At 42.8% G+C, this 17,291-nt stretch overlaps 2 protein-coding genes across 2 annotated transcripts; both read left to right on the forward strand.

Moving 5' to 3' along the window:
* The first annotated feature begins 2,996 nt into the window (after window positions 1-2,996).
* LOC124007579 (FERM domain-containing protein 8-like) lies at window positions 2,997-7,390 on the forward strand. Its single transcript, XM_046318237.1, has 11 exons — window positions 2,997-3,160; window positions 3,751-3,838; window positions 4,049-4,216; window positions 4,709-4,810; window positions 5,080-5,138; window positions 5,394-5,560; window positions 5,676-5,891; window positions 6,001-6,124; window positions 6,485-6,634; window positions 6,754-6,982; window positions 7,116-7,390. The coding sequence occupies exons 2-11, from the start codon at window positions 3,751-3,753 to the stop codon at window positions 7,214-7,216; spliced, it is 1,404 nt and encodes a 467-aa protein (XP_046174193.1). The 5' UTR covers window positions 2,997-3,160; the 3' UTR covers window positions 7,217-7,390.
* Window positions 7,391-8,482: 1,092 nt separating this feature from the next.
* LOC124007595 (vacuolar protein sorting-associated protein 51 homolog) lies at window positions 8,483-17,055 on the forward strand. The gene is given in 11 exon segments (XM_046318238.1): window positions 8,483-10,403; window positions 10,599-10,728; window positions 10,840-10,986; window positions 11,124-11,343; window positions 11,783-12,704; window positions 12,840-13,055; window positions 13,199-13,282; window positions 14,720-14,854; window positions 15,005-15,126; window positions 15,272-15,359; window positions 16,276-17,055. Coding segments are annotated over 11 exon segments (2,517 nt in total). The 5' UTR covers window positions 8,483-10,211; the 3' UTR covers window positions 16,537-17,055.
* The last annotated feature ends 236 nt before the right edge of the window (window positions 17,056-17,291 follow it).

A 17,291-nucleotide genomic window follows, 5' to 3' on the forward strand; every position in this document is an offset into this window, starting at 1 on the left:
AAAATGTTTTGTCTTTGCCCATAACTTTGCACCTTTTTGGATGTAAATGTTTGAGGACAGGGTTTTGTTCTTGCTGGATTCAATTAGAATGACAATCTCAGAGAAAGGGACAAGGCAACAACTTTTTTAATTCCAACTATTGAATCCTACAAGATACTGTTCTTAATTATTCAACTTTTTTTTGCCAAAGCAGATATGGTGAATCGATGTTTTTGCCCGCACTACAAACTTCTACATCGGTCTGCTAATACTGGTAAAGGGCCAGTGCACAACTTTTGATTTCTTTTTTTGTTGATTTTTTTTTTTTTTGTATTTTTTTACATGTATTTTTTTAAGGGGGTAATGCAGCAACCCTACTTCCCGTGGCTATGGTGCCTAGTGAAAGTCTACACACCTGTTGCAGTATTTTTTTCCTAATGATCTACACAACATACTCCACATTTTGAAAGTGAAATAATTTTTATAGAAAACGTACAAAAAATATAAATAAGATTGTCTTCACACCCCAGAGTTAATACTTGGTGGAAGCACCTTTGACAACCATTACAGCTGTAAATAATCATTGATGGGCAGCAATATTCAAACTGCAACTAGACCACTCAAGAATGCTCAACACCTCTTGGAAAGCCATTCTGGTGTGTCTTTTGGTGGGAAAATGTGTCTAATTGTCCAACTGAAAAATAAAACTATCCCAGGGATAGGCTTTCAGAAGATTGGTGGGTTTTTTGAGGAATGTTTACATGCGTAGATGCAGTTGTTGTTTGCGGGGCAGCAGAATTTTTGTTGTTGCATTATGTAGTGTTTCCACTACTTCCGAATTCGCCAGACAAAGTTCCACCACATTCATTTTCAACGAGAACACACGGAGCGACGTGCAGGAGGTTGTGGGAAGGTGAGCAGCTCGAACTGTGCTATGGGAGCAAACTGAATAAGTTCAGCACTGCTTTACTTTATGCAAATTGCACGTGGCTGCCGTTAACCAATCAGGTGAGGAGCAGATGTTTGCTTGAAGATCTTCGGTTCATGAAACTGATTTTTCCTTGTTAAAATACAGAGACAAAATCATAAGGCCAATGGCATGGAGGAAGATTGCAGAGATTGTTGGTGTTGATGGTGGGTGAAAAGAGATTTTCACAACAGTATATGCTTGTGCTGCTAGCTACTGTACATTTACATTTAAGTCATTTAGCAGACGCTCTTATCCAAAGCGACTTACAAATTGGTGCATTCACCTTATGACATCCAGTGGAACAGCCACTTTACAATAGTGCATCTAAATATTTTAAGGGGGGGGGGGTGAGAAGGATTACTTTATCCTATCCTAGGTATTCCTTAAAGAGGTGGGGTTTTCATGTGTCTCCGGAAGGTGGTGATTGACTCCGCTGTCCTGGCGTCGTGAGGGAGTTTGTTCCACCATTGAGGAGCCAGAGCAGCGAACAGTTTTGACTGGGCTGAGCGGGAACTGAACTTCCTCAGTTCAGTTTTATTTATTTAACCTTTAACTAGGCAAGTCAGTTAAGAATATATTCTTATTTACGATGACAGCCTACATTAAGCAACCTAAACCTCAAAATTGTGATCAGAGCCACCGTTTATGTGAATGTGCTGAATAAGTTAAATTATGAAATCTGCCCACCAAAGGTTAGAAATCACCAGTAACACGCATTATAACATTGTAAATGATACATTAAGGGCCTCATTGCCAAATGAGCAGCTACAAAATGAGCAGCAACGCTCCTCTGGGTGTAAACTCTCGATTTGTAAACTAAAACTGCTCCTGAGTAGAATGGACCCTTTTACTGTGACACAACGTACATACAAATGTGTACGGTGCAATAAATGATAGGAGTACATACACAAAAAACAGTTGACCATTTAGGCTTGAAACAAACAAACATCTCATATAAATCATTTTAATGATTATTTCTATGATAACTAGTATAAATATATCGATAATTGTGCACTATCATTTTTTACCAGAATTTTTCATTTACGAAGTAAACAGGCCAGAGTCTTATTCTGAAGGATTCCCAAAATCCAGGACCCAGAAGTACTCAGTTATTCTTGCCTGCTTTACAACTACGGAGTCAGAGCATTTGTTCCAAGACCAATAGAGTGTGATCACTGTAAAGCTTTTGGACATGTTTCAAGCGTTTTCAGAAGGGAGAACCCGAGATGTCCAAGTTGTGGAAAAGATCATAAAAGTTTTAAAAGTAATGAAAATGTGATATGTTGCAATGTGATGGGAACCATGAAGCCAAGTTTTTAGAATGCCCAACAAGAGTGAAAGAGAATGATGTGGGCTCTCCAGAGCATTTCATATGCAGTGGCTGTTAAAAGTGTTGAGGGTTTGAATGGTGCTCCTAAAGAGCCCATGGTGGTGGATTGGGCTTCACTGAAGGCTGCAGGGGTTGTGGTTCAACAGCAGGATCCAGATATGTTAAAGTTTAAGAAGGTGGTCTTTGTGGCCATAATAGCTATGGTGATAGATTTTTATTTAACTAGGCAAATCAGTTAAGAACAAATTCTTATTTTCAATGATGGCCTAGGCCGTGGGTTAACTGCCTTGTTCAAGGGCAGAACAACAGATTTGTACTTTGTCAGCTCAGGGATTTGAACCTGCAACCTTTCAGTTACTATTCCAATACTCTAACCACTAGGCTACGCTGCCTCCCCTAGGGAGGTCCAGTAAATTAGATATCATTGTGGATGCTGTGGAACGGTTCCTGGGACTGAAAGACTTCTCAGCGGAGTAGTTGCATGGAGTATTGTCACCACCCGTACACCCTCTCAAGTCATGGTGTTTTGAAGCAAGGAAGAAGTGGGAGTTTTGGCGGTTTGTGTGTTTTTTAAATAGTTTTATTTGGGTGGATTAAGTTAGTTCTCCCTATCACGTATGGGTTTTATTTTGACCTTGGTTTTTTCAACCCCGTCCAGTTGGTGGCGGTAATACACATTTTGGGATTGTAGTCTTCCATAAAACGCACAGAAAAAGAAGAAGCACAAAGGGCGCAGTACATTAGTCTAGAGTAGACAGTTGTCGGTGTGCTGGTAAACTGTTGAAGTTGTTGTTTTGACAAAATATATTCTCATACGGAGTTAGAAAAAAATATATATACTAGTTTGTGGACTGTCAATTATACATTTTCAGCAAAAGAAGGTAATTGAATGTCATGTCACTGGATTAGCCACCGCTGTCTTCTTGCTTGGTAACTAGCTAGCTAGTAGCTAATGTTAGCACAATATTCGTAATTGAGTTGTCTACAGTTTGTTGGCAGGATACCAGCTAACTTAGATGTGAAATGTCGTTTCAGTAAAAACTCTTACGACTTAACAACAACGACAAAATCAAAGCCTTGATATTGAACATCATTATAGATAACTAGGACAGGGAATTGTAAGGGACATCACGATACGATATTATATTATCACGATACTTGGGTGCCGGTACGAGAGATATTCTATTGTTAAGTTAGATATGTCACATATTGCTCAATATGTGTATGCTGCAGAGGGACAAGCGAGACCCATGAGAACGAGTTATCATCAGTCAGGGAATATAACTGCTGAAAACAAATTGTCTCACTATTTAAAAAGAAGATGGAGAACAACTGTATCGATCCCCACCACCACTACAGCTATTGTTAACGTTACTCGCGGAGGTGGCTAGCTAGCTATGCCACAGTGAATTTGCTAGTGGATAACATACATTTTTAGAAAAACTCATCTTGATTTGTGTGTCTCACACAGATGGAAGGAGATGAGTGTGGGGGTTTTCCTCCAGAGCCGTCGGAGGGGAGCTCACAGAGAGGAAGTGTGGCATCCTCTGTCACCCGCGGTCAGTTCCCTTTTTGCTTTGTCTGGTGTTCACAATATAGCATTTTTGTCCCTGTTTGTGTTTTCTTATTTGGAACATGGTGTTTATTAGCCTTGTGTATATATCAAACTGATTCATGTAAGCTCATGACGTCATCGTGGCTTGCAGACGTTCCATGTTTTGCATTAGATTATTATGTTGACTTCCATCCCTGGCTTTGTTCTCCTACAGCTCAAGATGTGCTTGTGTACCTGGTGGGTGACAGTGCAGTACACCTGTGTGTGGAGGGGGTTGCCTGTGTGAGTGTCCAGGAGCTAGGCCGCAGTGTCCGGGAGGCTCTCCACATTCCTGATTCTGCAATGGATGCCTTTGCCTTCTGGCTCTGCTCTCCTCTGCTCGGTAATGACAGCACACTGTATGCTCCTGCCCCCCCTCCCCTCCCCTAACCCTCAAACAACTGTGCGGCACATGCTGTTATTTTAATATAAGCAACTTGGCCATTCATTTGACAGTTTCTTGATTTGATCAGGAGAAGAAAGGCAGGTATGCATTACAAAGGAAGTGTTTTCTGAGGCTGGTCTGGTTCATTGTATTATGTATTGGTGGCAATTCGAAGAGAGCACTTGGGCCATAAGGGGAACATTTTACAATTTGAATGCTTTTTTTTAACTACTGTCTTTCTGAAAGACTGGCATTGTTTGTAAAATAGGGAAGGGATCACTACAGAGGAAATGAGTGTAGGCCAAGTCTACGGCTTGTGGATATGGTGTTATATATTAGCATGCTTTGTCATGCCAAATTCCTTTCTTTGTTATGCCATGAGAATGCTTTTCATCATTTTCCATAATTATCACATCGTTGTCTACTACATGCCTTTTCCTCCTCTCTCAGAACTGCAGTTAAAGCCGAAGCATCAGCCTTACAAACTGTGCCGCCAGTGGCAGGACCTGCTGTATCGTTTCACTGAGGCCTCAGAGGAGGACATATCTCAAGGTGAGAATGCCTGTGTCTCTGTGTGTAGGGATGAGCTTGTGTGTTTCTGTAATCTTTTCTATTTGTTTCTGTATTTTTGGCAGATTAACATTTTTGTCTCACATCTGTTAGATGTTTTTCATCCCCACTGCTGAATTCATATTGCTTTGTCAACCTGACCTCGTGTTACCACTGACCCAACATCACTAATCCTAAGCCGTACATCTGCCATCATATAACAATGTTCTGTATTACCCTCCTCATGCCCTACTTTCCTTTTTTTTCTCCAGATGAGCCATGCTTGCAGTACAGAAGGAATGTGTTTCATCCCAAGTCTAAAGAGCTGCAGGTACTGCTTGTTCTGTTTTCTCCTTAAATTTAACATGAAGCTGTTGGGGATATCAGTCAAGTTGTGTTGTGTCAAGTCAAATGGATAGATTATACTTTCCTGTTTGTAGACACATACCCCAGAGCACTCTAGCACCAGCCCTCAGACAAAAGGTTATGTTTGTCCCTCAAGAGTTACAAGAATTGATGAATGCCCCTATGCATGTGTTTGGATCCTCCTGTATTCCACATTTCATTGCATGGTATTTCCCTCCAGATTGAAGACGAGGGGGTGTTGAGACTACTTTACGACGAGGCACGGGTTAACATTCTCGCTGGCCGCTTCCCCTGTGACCCTGAAACCTGGACGGGTTTGGGAGCACTGTCTTTTGCTATGGAACTGGGAGTAGGTTTGGACGACCAGAAAGCCACTGCTGCTTTAAGGTAAACTATGCCAGGCATCTGAATGTCTGCCTCTTGGTGGCGTTGTGTATTATTTTTAAGAGTGAAACTCAAAATAATACCCAGACTATTGCTTCTCCTCTCCCATCTCCCTCAGAGAGAAGAAGCTGATATCCTTCCTGCCTGCACATGTATCAGGGGGAGGTGGGGGGCTGTTTTCTACCTTGAGGGGAAAAGGGGGCCGTCAGGCAGGGCTGGAGCACAACCTGTTGGAGGAGTATCGCAAGATCAGCACCTTAGGAAGCACCCCCCCGGAGCCCACTCAGCATCTACGCCAGTACCTCAGCACATGCCACTCTCTGCCTTACTATGGGTAAGGAACAAGTCAAACTATTGGCCTCAACTTAACTGCATGGAACACATTCACAGTTTGGATCTTCTTCACAGGTCACTTGCATCATGTTTGTTTCTTGTCTTGCCAGGTGTGCTTTCTTCTCGGGGGAGATTGACAAGCCAGCTCAGGGGATTCTTCATAGAGCAGGACGGAAAGCTGTCAATGTGGGGATTAGTCTGGAGGGGGTGTATGTAATGGACATCAAAGAGAAGGTGAGACATGGAATATCAAGCTGTGAGTGGCTGTGTCACATCCGGCCGTGATTGATTTGATTTATGTGATTGGGAGTCCCAAAGGGCGGGGCACAATTGGTCCAGCGTCGTCCGGGTTTGGCCGGGGTAGGCCGTCATTGTAAATAATAATTTGTTCTTAACTGGCATGCCTTGTTAAATAAATGATAACTCCTCTACATTACTAGCAGAATATGACCTATTTTACTGTGTGTGATTAAGTAAGATGTGGATTTGTATGAACCAGAGGTGTCCTCGATCAATGCAAAAAGACTTCACTGAATGACCCAACCTTCTACTTTTCTGCCTCGTTTTCTCTGGTGCATTCCTGCTCCATGACAGCATGTGCTCCTGGGACTGCGTTTCAGTGAGCTGTCTTGGGACCACAGCTACCCTGAGGGGGAAGGTGACTCGCACATCCTGTGGCTTGAATTCGATGGGGAGGAGGCCGGCACCCCTGTCAACAAGTTACTGAAGATCTATTCAAAACAAGTAATGAAACTTAAACCTACCTTTTTTCAAATTTATAATTTTAAAAAATCATTAGGTGGTCATAGATGTCATTGAAGTGACCAGAGTTGCTACTGTTCTTTCTTCCCTCGTTTCTCTAGGCAGAACTTATGAGTGGTCTTATTGAGTTCTGTGTGGAGCTACAGTCTGCAGCCGAAGGAGGGGCGGCGACAGAAACAGACAATGATGTCAGTCTATCCCATCAGCCTGCTGGACAGGCAGGGAACAGTGACAGAGGAAGGGGTGGTCGGCGAGGGAAACTGCGCAGGCAGAGCAGTGTGGTGTGCAGTCGGGTCCATACACTGAACACCATCAGCTATGTGGACAACGGTGAGTCTGAGGAGAGGCCAACATCATGCATGTCATTCATTTTGTCAGTATTAACCATCCATATACGCTTCATTTGTTGATCAGGTTAGGTTGTAAAACTAACTGTTAAATGCATTTGTTGTCCTCCGGGCAGGTAAAGAAATCAAACGCTTGAAGCCGAAGAGAGCTGCTTCCTTTTTCACCAGGCAGGCACAGCCACCTACATACTCATCAGTACAGGTGGAGCAAGGTTGAGCCTCCATCTCTGATCTAGGCACTGCTCTATACTACCTGGAGACCAAAACTGAACATGCAAGTTGAGATTAAGGCTAAAAGATATGTAGGGCGTTGGTGAGGTTTATCTTCTTGATTGCAAAAATACTATGGACCAAGAGTAGGATTTAAGTGTGAATAAATATTTATGGTTAAGTGTTGTGTATATGAAGTTACGTTATTTAGGTGCTGGAAAGTGACATTGAGTGGCATTGCTTCACTAGTCAAGTTGAACCAGTTGGAGTTTAATATGAAACTGTTGATGAGTAGTGGTAACATTGACAGTAGCGCCACCTTTGAGCTTTTACCCTTGTGATAGGGGACCTTTATTACAGTTCTCCTTCAGATGGAGTTTGTACAATGACTGACTATGTACACTATATATACAAAAGTATGTGGACACCCTTTCAAATGAGTGGATTTGGCTATTTCAACCACACCCGTTGCTGACAGGTGTATAAAATCAAGCACACAGCCATGCAATCTCCATAGAAAAACATTGGCAGTCGAATGGTCTTACTGGAGAGCTCTGTTACTTTCAACGTAGCACTGTCATAGGATGCCACCTTTCCAACAAGTCAGTTTGTCAAATTTCTGCCCTGGTCAACTGTAAGTGCTGTTATTGTGAAGTGGAAATGCCTAAGAGCAACAACAACTCAGCCCCGAAGTGGTAGGCCACACAAGCGCTCATAAAGGGACCACTGAAGCATGTAGCGTGTAAAATAAATAACCTGTCACCCGTTGCACCACTCAATACCAAGTTCCAAACTGCCTCTGGAAGCAACATCCGCACAAGAACTGTTTGGACCTTCGTTAAATGGGTTTCCGTGGAGCCTAAGATCACCATGCGCAGTGTTAAGGATCGGCTGGAGTGTTGTGAAGCTTGCCACCATTGGACTAAGTGGAAATGTGTTCTCTGGAGTGATGACTCCCGCTTCACTATCTGGCAGTCCGACAGACGATTCTCAGTTTGGAGGATGCCAGGAGAATGCTACCTTCCCAAATGCATAATACCAGCTGTCAAGTTTGATGGAGGAGGAATAATGGTCTGGGGCTGTTTTTCATGGTTCGGGCTAGGCCCCTTAGTTCCAGTGAAGGGAAGTATTTATGCTATAGCATACAATTACATTCTAGACGGTTCCGTGCTTCCAACTTGTGGCAACAGTTTGGGGAAGGCCCTTTCCTGTTAAAGCATGACAATGCCCCAGTGCACAAAGTGAGGTCCATACAGAAATGGTTTGTCGAGATCCGTGTGGAAGAACTTGACAGGCCTGAACAGAGCCCTGACCTCAACTCCACCAAACACCTTTGGGATGAATTGGGGGGTGGCAGGTGGCCTAGTGGTTATAGAGCGTTGGGCCGGTAACTGGAAGGTTGCTGGGCCGGTAACCCCGAGCTGACAAGGTAAAAATCTGTCATGCAGATTGTATTATCTGAAAGGAGGGCGATATTGGAGGCTCTGCAACTATCTTGTTCATACCTCAGTCTTTGTACCAAAACAAACGTATATCTTGTGGTAGTCTATGCCTCTCCGTGCTAAACACTCAGATTCAGAGTCTCATGGTTATCATGGACTTTATGTGTATCTCCCTCCCAGAAATGACAAGGCCTAGCATTCTAGCACTGTTATTGTTTATATTGTACACTATGCAAGGGCAGCTTGACTTGGGAGGGGAGAGACTAAAGAGAATTTTCTGATGCGTAAACCAATATTTACTTTTTGAATTGGTTAAATGTGGGTTAGGGTCTGGCTTAAGGTAAGGGTCGGTTTTAGATTTGGTGTTTCCTGATGACAGTTCTTCTGCTGACCTCTCTTCAGTATGAGAGGAACGATTCTACTGTATATCTCTGATGCAATTAAGTGTTAAACTGAAGAATGTGGTTTCCACTATGTTATAACTGATATGGTCAATTATGCAAAGACAACAAAATGTTCCGATTCCTAAGGCACGCGATCTATGGATGTGGTATTCCTTTTTAAAAAGATGGTGGTGTACTCACTTGCTGTACATGCACAACATTCAATATCTTAAACATGCACTATTGATACATCAGAAATACTGTCAAGTTTTTACCTTTGGTCATTATTTGTATTCTTAGTATTATTATGAGTAATAACTTGGACTAATAATTTTTGACTCTCTTACACTGTATCTCTGTTTCTGTCTTTCTCACACTCAAAAGAAGCAATAGTCTGGATAAAAAGACCAAGTCCCTTTTTCTTTCACTATTAATTTGTAATTTGGCCGTTGAGAGACTGACCTGGTAAACGTGTAGACTTGTTTGTCAAACATGATCTGCTCTGTTTGCTATACATTTACTTTACCTCGTGTGTACATTGGCTGCGTTTACACAGGCAGCCCAATTCTGATATTTTTCCCAATTATAGGCAAGATGGCTTACCTGATTGGTAAAGAAAAAAAAAGAATTAGTCGGGTAAAGAAAAAAAAGAATTAGTCAGATAAGCTATCTTTCCTATAATTGGGCAAAATATCAGAATTGGGCTGCCTGTGTAAACGCAGCCGTAGAGACTAAAATATATCGAACCCTGTAACTTCTTTCTGTTTTCTTTCCTTTGTAATTTATATAATGTGCACTACCAAACTTAACCAGTGACTGACTGTAGGTTTAGTTAAACCCACAATACGTTTTTTTATTCCGCTTTGTACTGTTTTGACAAAACTATAAGATTTGTTATAATTGTGTTTTAAACCTTACAATCGTAGTTTTTTTTGTTCATATTTGATCAATAAAATGTTTTGAATATCCGATCCACCGTTCCTTGATTTGGTGTTCTTTGAGTCATTGCTGCCACCTACTGGCTCGTTTATCACGGGCTTCTCATCGGGACATGTACGGTAACTTCTCTATTTGCTTTAGTGGCGAATAGCTGGTTTTCTGTTTACCTGGCGGTTACATTTAGCTGTTCTTTGGTCTGTCCTGCAATTCATAACAATTTTGCTGGTATTCAGTCTAAATGGACGGGGATATTTATACTACGGCCACCACACCACCTGACTCCGACCCAGCGCGGAAGCGCCGAGTGCACGGTATGTTGAAGCTCTATTATGGGTTGAACGAGGAAGGAAAGACCGTGGATCAAGCAGAGTCGATGAATCCTTGCGATATAAACGGCACGCATTTCGATCCTGAGGTTTATCTCAATAAGGTAAGATCACATTTCTGTGTCTGGATGCCACACATATTCATTGACCATAAGACAACAAATTAAATTGAGGCAAATTATTATTTTCTGTACAAGAGCCAATGCCAACGGCTTATCTGGCATTGGCGTCGGTCACTCAGTGATGTCTGTTGGTTGTCTTGTCTTCAAAACGGACCTTTATGCCATTGGTGGCTGCAGCTTAGGAGGGAATGTTCCCTTGGAGAGCTGATGGACCAGGAGACCTGCATGGTGAAACGGATCCGCTCCTTGGACAGTGACATGCAGACATTGGTGTATGAGAACTACAACAAGTTCATATCTGCCACAGGTAAGCAAATAGGGGACAGTGTATGCGATGCATTGGATATCATGTTTGCGTCACTCACTGTTCAGTATACATACCATGAAATGAATGAATGCCCTCACCTCCTCCCACTAGACACAATCAGAAAAATGAAGAATGATTTTAAGAAGATGGAGGACGAAATGGATTGTCTCTCTACTAACATGGCTGCTATCACAGAGTTCAGTGCACACATCAGTGGGACTCTTCAGGACCAGCATGCACAGATAACCAAACTGTCAGGTCCGTAATGAAACCTGTGGTGACACGTCTCCATCGCCTGAAATGAAAACTAAATAACAAATTGTATTTGTTGGTCATATACCTATCATTGTCAGATTACTTGTTCAAACTTTTCCTCTCTCCCTCCCCCCACCCAGGAGTCCACACTCTCCTTTGAAAGCTGCAGTTTCTGTTTGAGCTGCCTGCCAGGCTGAATAAGTGTCTGGAGCTGCAGGCTTATTCCCAGGCGGTGAGCTCCCATCGTCGTGCCCGCTGCGTGCTGCAGCAGTACAGCCACATGCCCTCCTTCAGGGGCATCCAGGATGACTGTCATGCCATCATGGACAAGCTGGCACAGGAGCTTAGGCAGAAGTTCAGGTAGGAGTAGTAGTCACTTGTGGAAAGATTCTGCATGCAAACCGAGAGAATCTGGCGGGACTGAAGTGGATGCGTAGGATAACGAGCAGCAGCAGATCCAGTGTTTGTTTTTTCCTCACTGGCGATTTAGACAAATCATGATTTCGCAGGTGTTCGCATCATTTGAATTTCAGAAGGGGAGGGGACATTCGGCACCTAAATTGCAAAGAAAAAGGGTGGAGATCCTCTTTCTGGTCCTTCTAGCATTTCTTGATCTCTTCTCTTAACATGTATGGACCCAGAACTTAATGGAGAAGCTTACCAATTACCTGAGACTTTAGTTCTGTGTTAACTGAGATTAGTATGGCTGCAAAACAATGTTTTTTGAATTTTCATTTCTAGTTCATATTCTATAGTAATAATACATTATGCCTCTGCCTGGTTTTCACTTTGTTTGCAGAGATGGAGGTTCGAGTGCGAAGGACCTTTCAGAGTGTGTGGAGCTTCTGCTGCAGCTGGATGAGCCAGCAGAGGAACTGTGTGACAAGTTCCTGATCCACGCCCAGTCACGACTGGAAGCAAACCTCCGAGGACTGGAGGCGGAGCTAAGACCACCATTGTCCTCTGGACCCACATCAGTGATAGATCCCTCCATTGGCCCTGCCCGCAGACTGTCAGCTGCACCCACTGCTGGATCTCCCACTGACCCCACCTCTCCAGGCAATCCCTTCCTCTCTTCCAGCTCAAGAACTGATATTCTGGAATTCATAGACAGAGGTTGCAATGAATTCGTCAGCAGCCTTTGCTTGGTCATTGCCTCGTACCAAGAGTTGTTTGTCAACCGTCCACAAGAGGGTAATCTGGCCTCCAAAAACATCCCCCATATGGCCATTGGCAAGCTGCATGCTTTCGTGGATGCCATGGCCACCTGCTACTTCTCTCTGGTGGAGAGGAGGATACAGGAGGAGAAAAGTGTTGGAGACAACTCTCTTCTGGTCCGGGCTCTGGACCGGTTCCACCGCAGGCTCCAGGCCGTGGCCAAACTGCTGCCTGGGTCTGCTGTGCCCAGCCAAGGGACTGAGATCGTGGTGCGAGCAGCCAGGGAGAGGATCAAGCAGTACCTGGCAGCCCTGCAGAGCTTCTACCTGGACAGCCTGAGAGACGTGAGGCAGGCCCTAGCAACCCCTCGGCTGGGTGGAAGCTCAGCTGGAGGGGGCTCTCATCTGGCGGGACCAGCCACTGGGAAAGATGCTCCCGCTAGCCTGCCAGAGCTCCTCTCCTGTCTGTCTGCCTCCATTCTCAATCAGATCAAGTCAGTGCTGGCATCAGTGCACCTCTTCACCGCAAAGGACATCACCTTCTCCAATAAGCCTTACTTCAAGGTGAGATTAATACTGATGCTTTTGTGGGTTAGTTGTGTCCCTCAGTTTGTGAGTTGCTCTGATAGTTTGCCTTATTCTCTGAATTTGGTATGATATTTATGTCATTGACAACTCTCTTTCACCTCTCTATTTCAGGGGGAGTTTTGCAGCCAGGGTGTGCGTGAGAGCCTTGTGGTTAACTTCATTAAGTTTGTGTGCCAGTCCTCACGTCAGTTCTGTGAGAGTGCGGGAGACAGGGGCGGCTCTACACCCCCTGCCCTCCTCCTGCTGCTGTCACGACTCTGCCTGGACTATGAAACCTCCACCATCACCTACATCCTCACCCTCACAGACGAGCAGTTCCTCGTACAGGTAAATATGCCAATGAGACTGAACACTTCTTCAACGCTGTTGATGGGAATGTAAGAGTATCTATCCAAACAATAGGTCCTCTTCAGTCATGAGAAATGTGTATCACATGCTATTATATCCTCATGTTTCTCTCGTTTTCACAGCATCGTTCTCCTGTAACTGCAGTCGCAGCTTTATGTGGAGAGGCCAGAGAGGCAGCACAGAAGCTACTGAACCATTATGTTAAGGTAAAAGTGCCTTCAGAAAGTATTCACACCCCTTGACTTTTTCCACGTTTTGTTTTGTTACAGCCGGAATTTAAAATGGATTACATTGAGATTTGTTTGGTCACCGGTCTACATACAATACCGTATAATGTCAAAGTGGAATTATGTTTGACATTTTTACATATTCCTTAAACATTAAAAGCTGAAATGTGTAGCTCAGTAGGGCATGGCACTTGCAACGCCATGGTTGTGGGTTCGATTCCCACGGGGAACCCGTATGAAAATGTATGCACTCACTACTGTAGGTCGCTCTGGATAAAAGTGTCTGCTAAATGACTAACATGTAAAAAATGTAAATGTTAATTCAATAAGTATTCAACCCCTTTATTATGGTAAGCCTAAATAAGTTCAGGAGTAAACATTTTCTTAACATGTCACATAATAAGCTGCATGGACTCATTCTGTGTGCAATAACAGTGTTTTAACACTTTTGAATGACTACCTCATCTCTGTGCCCCGCACTTACAAGGTCCCTCAGTTGAGCAGTGAATTTCAAACACAGATTCAACCACAAAGATCAGGGAGGTTTTCCAATGCCTTGCAAAGAAGGGCACCTATTGTTAAAAATAAAAAGCAGACATTGAATATCCCTTTGAGCACGGTGAAGTTATTAATTACACTTACATACATCCCGTTTTCAACAGCAAAAAGCAATTAACTTTGTGTTCAGGACAAAAAGTTATGTTTTGGGCAAATACAACACATTACTCAGTACCACTCTCCATATTTTCAAGCATGGTGGTGTTGGCTGCATCATGTTATGGGTATGCTTGCAATCGTTAAGGACTGGGGAGGTTTTCAGGATAAAAACAGACACTGGGAGATGAATTCACCTTTCAGCAAGACAATAACCTAAAACACAAGGACAAATCTACACTGGAGTTGCTTACCAAGAAGACAGTGAATGTTCCTGAATGGCTGAGTTACAGTTATGATTTAAATCTGCTTGAATATCTATGACAAAACCTGAAAATGGTTGTGTAGCAATGATCAACAACAAATTTGAGGTTGAAGAATATTGAAAAAGAAATGTAAATATTGTACAATCCAGGTGTCAAAGCTCTTAGAGACTTACCCAGAGACTCACAGCTGTAATCGCTGCCAAAGGTGATTCTAACATGTATTCACTCAGGGGTGTGAATACTTCTGAAAATTTCTGAAAACACGTTTTGACTTCATTATGGGGTATTGTGTGTAGATGGGTGAGAAAAAAAAAGATTTAATTCATTTTGAATTCAGGCAGTAACATAACAACATGTGGAATAAGTCGAGGGGTAGGAATACTTTCTGAAGGCACATTTTCCCACTTTACCAACAAATGACTGTTGCTGCGACTGGCCATTTCAGGCCTATTCCTTCTATTTCAAAGCTGACCTCTTCTCTCTTGTTGTTTGATAGGTTCAGGGCCTGATCATATCCCAGATGCTGAGAAAGAGTGTGGAGACTCGAGACTGGGTCAACACCATCGAGCCACGGAACGTCCGTGCTGTGATGAAGAGAGTGGTGGAGGACACCACTTCCATTGATGTGCAGGTAATGGCCGTTATCTATATAAAACCCTTTGGAATGTAGGAAAACTCTAATCACTGCATGAATGTGAGTGGACAAAAGCATCATCAGTGCTAGGAATCTAAACAGCTTTACTCCCTCCCCTGATCTGTCTCTCCTTGTGTTGCCCTACAGGTGAGTCTTCTCTATGAGGAGGGGACGAGGAAAGCCCACAGCAGTGACTCCAGCAAAAGGACCTTCTCTGTCTACAGCGGCTCTAGGCAGCAAACCCGCTATGCCCCCAGCTACACACCCAGGTACCAGAACTACAGTCGCCTACCACACAACCCTTTCATAACAACACAATACATTAACACTGCATCACAATGTGTGGATGTTTAGACTGATCCTACCTCTGCTATCTTTCCTAATGGCTTATGAATGGTTTTTGTCTCCCTGCAGTGCTGCTATGGATACCAATTTCCTGAGTAATATACACAAGCTCTTCTCTGAGCGGATCGACATCTTCAGTCCTGTGGAGTTTAACAAAGTGGGTAGGGAGGGGTCACAGAGCTCTGGTAGCTTAGGGCCTAGAGTAGGGGTTGCAAAGCAATTCTAAAAGTACAGGCAATTATTTTTCAGGTGTTCCATCGCAATCTGTCATAAACATCCCGGCTACTATCCAATCCAATCAAAGCAACATTGACATTATCCCACCCCTGTTTAGCGCCTCTTGGCTTTAAAATCCAAATGTAACACAATATCTGCCAATTAATTTCCAGAAATATTGCATTTCTGTCTGTTTGGTGCACTCATTTGTCTATGCTCACTCCGTAAGTAGACAGTTAGCGATGCCAGTAATGATAACATTTGATTGAGGAAGGTCGTTGTCTGCAAAGTAGGCTTACCTAACAGATATCATAATTATTTGTAGCAATTGGGTGGCCATTGTTTTGCAAACTCGGCCATGACATGTTGCAGCAGTCGGCCTAACAGAAACATTGCTAGACTGAGCAATGAAATGCACAATTAAAGGGGAATTGCACTCAAATCAAAACATTGTTATTAAAATAAATAAAAATCAGACCTTAAAATTCGGATGTGATTTGAAAATTAACATGGACTCAGAACATCCATTTTCATTGTTTCTCTATAAATACTTATAATATTGAGAGTTAAAAAATAAAATAAAAAGGGAAAAAAGAACAGAACTTAATCTGGGAAAATACAATGGATAATTTTATGGGGCCCTTTATTAACCATTATTTTTTACCAGAAAACGCATCTCTTGTACAACAAGGGCCTGGTGAAGAGTTGCAGGGTAGAGGAGAAGAGACGAATATGCCTATTTGAAATGATTAGCTTTTTTTTTTAAAGTAGCTTTCATGCTATAAATGTTGGAGACCCCTTGCATAGAGACTGTCTCTTACACCCCCCAATTTGACAGTCTTAATCTCCTCTCTCAGGTCTCTGTGGTGACAGGGATCATAAAGATCAGTCTGAAGACGTTCCTGGAGTGTGTCCGCCTGCGTACCTTTGGTCGTTACGGCCTGCAGCAGATCCAGGTTGACTGCAACTACCTGCAGATGTATCTGTGGCGCTTCGTCTCCGATGAAAACCTGGTCCACTTCCTACTCGGCGAGATAGTTGGCAGCACTGCCCACCGCTCCCTGGACCCCGCTCCCATGGAGCAGAGCGTGATTGAGGTCATCTGTGAGAGAGGTTAAAGGCCAGAGGTCACATTGTTTGAGGAACTGGTGAATTGTGATGGTGAAATTGAAGAGGGTGTAACAGGTTAAAACCAAAAAAAGGCCTTTGAAGTTAACTGAACATTGAAAATTGGACAAAGAGGGCTTTTACTTGATACTCTCGATTCCCATGATGTAAATGTGGGTCAGGAGGGGATTGAGGTTACTATGAATGTTATTATGAATTATGTGATGTTTGGGTGGGATGCATCTATATTAATTTGATTAGTAATAACAAACATTATCATATGGTAATATGAATTGAATTTAAAAAATCAAACTCAAACGGATGTAAAGCAGAGTTGCGCCTCCTGCTTTCAAGGACGTGATCTCAATTTGCACACTAAATACTGCATTTCAAATTCAAGGACCTGATCTCAATTATTTGTATTTCTCTTGTTTTCCCATTGCACACTTAATCTTGCAATTTAAATTATACTAATTATGTTACAATTCATCATCTCTGTATGTTATATAAAGTGTCAGCATTCTAAGTAATAACTTTGTGTTTCAATTCATTTTGAATCATGATTGATTAATCATCATACTTTGCATCAATTATGGAAATAATGTTTGCGTAGGTGTTGCATGAGTACTTTCTCACGTCATAAGCAAGAGTTATGTCTCTAGCAACCAATAAGAGCGCTATAGAGTAAAAAGTTGTACATTCAATTTGACCATCACTTTTCTCGGCCCTATGATATATGTGGTCACCGCCCCTGCGTAAATTTGAT

This window comes from Oncorhynchus gorbuscha, linkage group LG02 (assembly GCF_021184085.1).
Source record: "Oncorhynchus gorbuscha isolate QuinsamMale2020 ecotype Even-year linkage group LG02, OgorEven_v1.0, whole genome shotgun sequence".
NCBI lineage: Eukaryota > Metazoa > Chordata > Actinopteri > Salmoniformes > Salmonidae > Oncorhynchus > Oncorhynchus gorbuscha.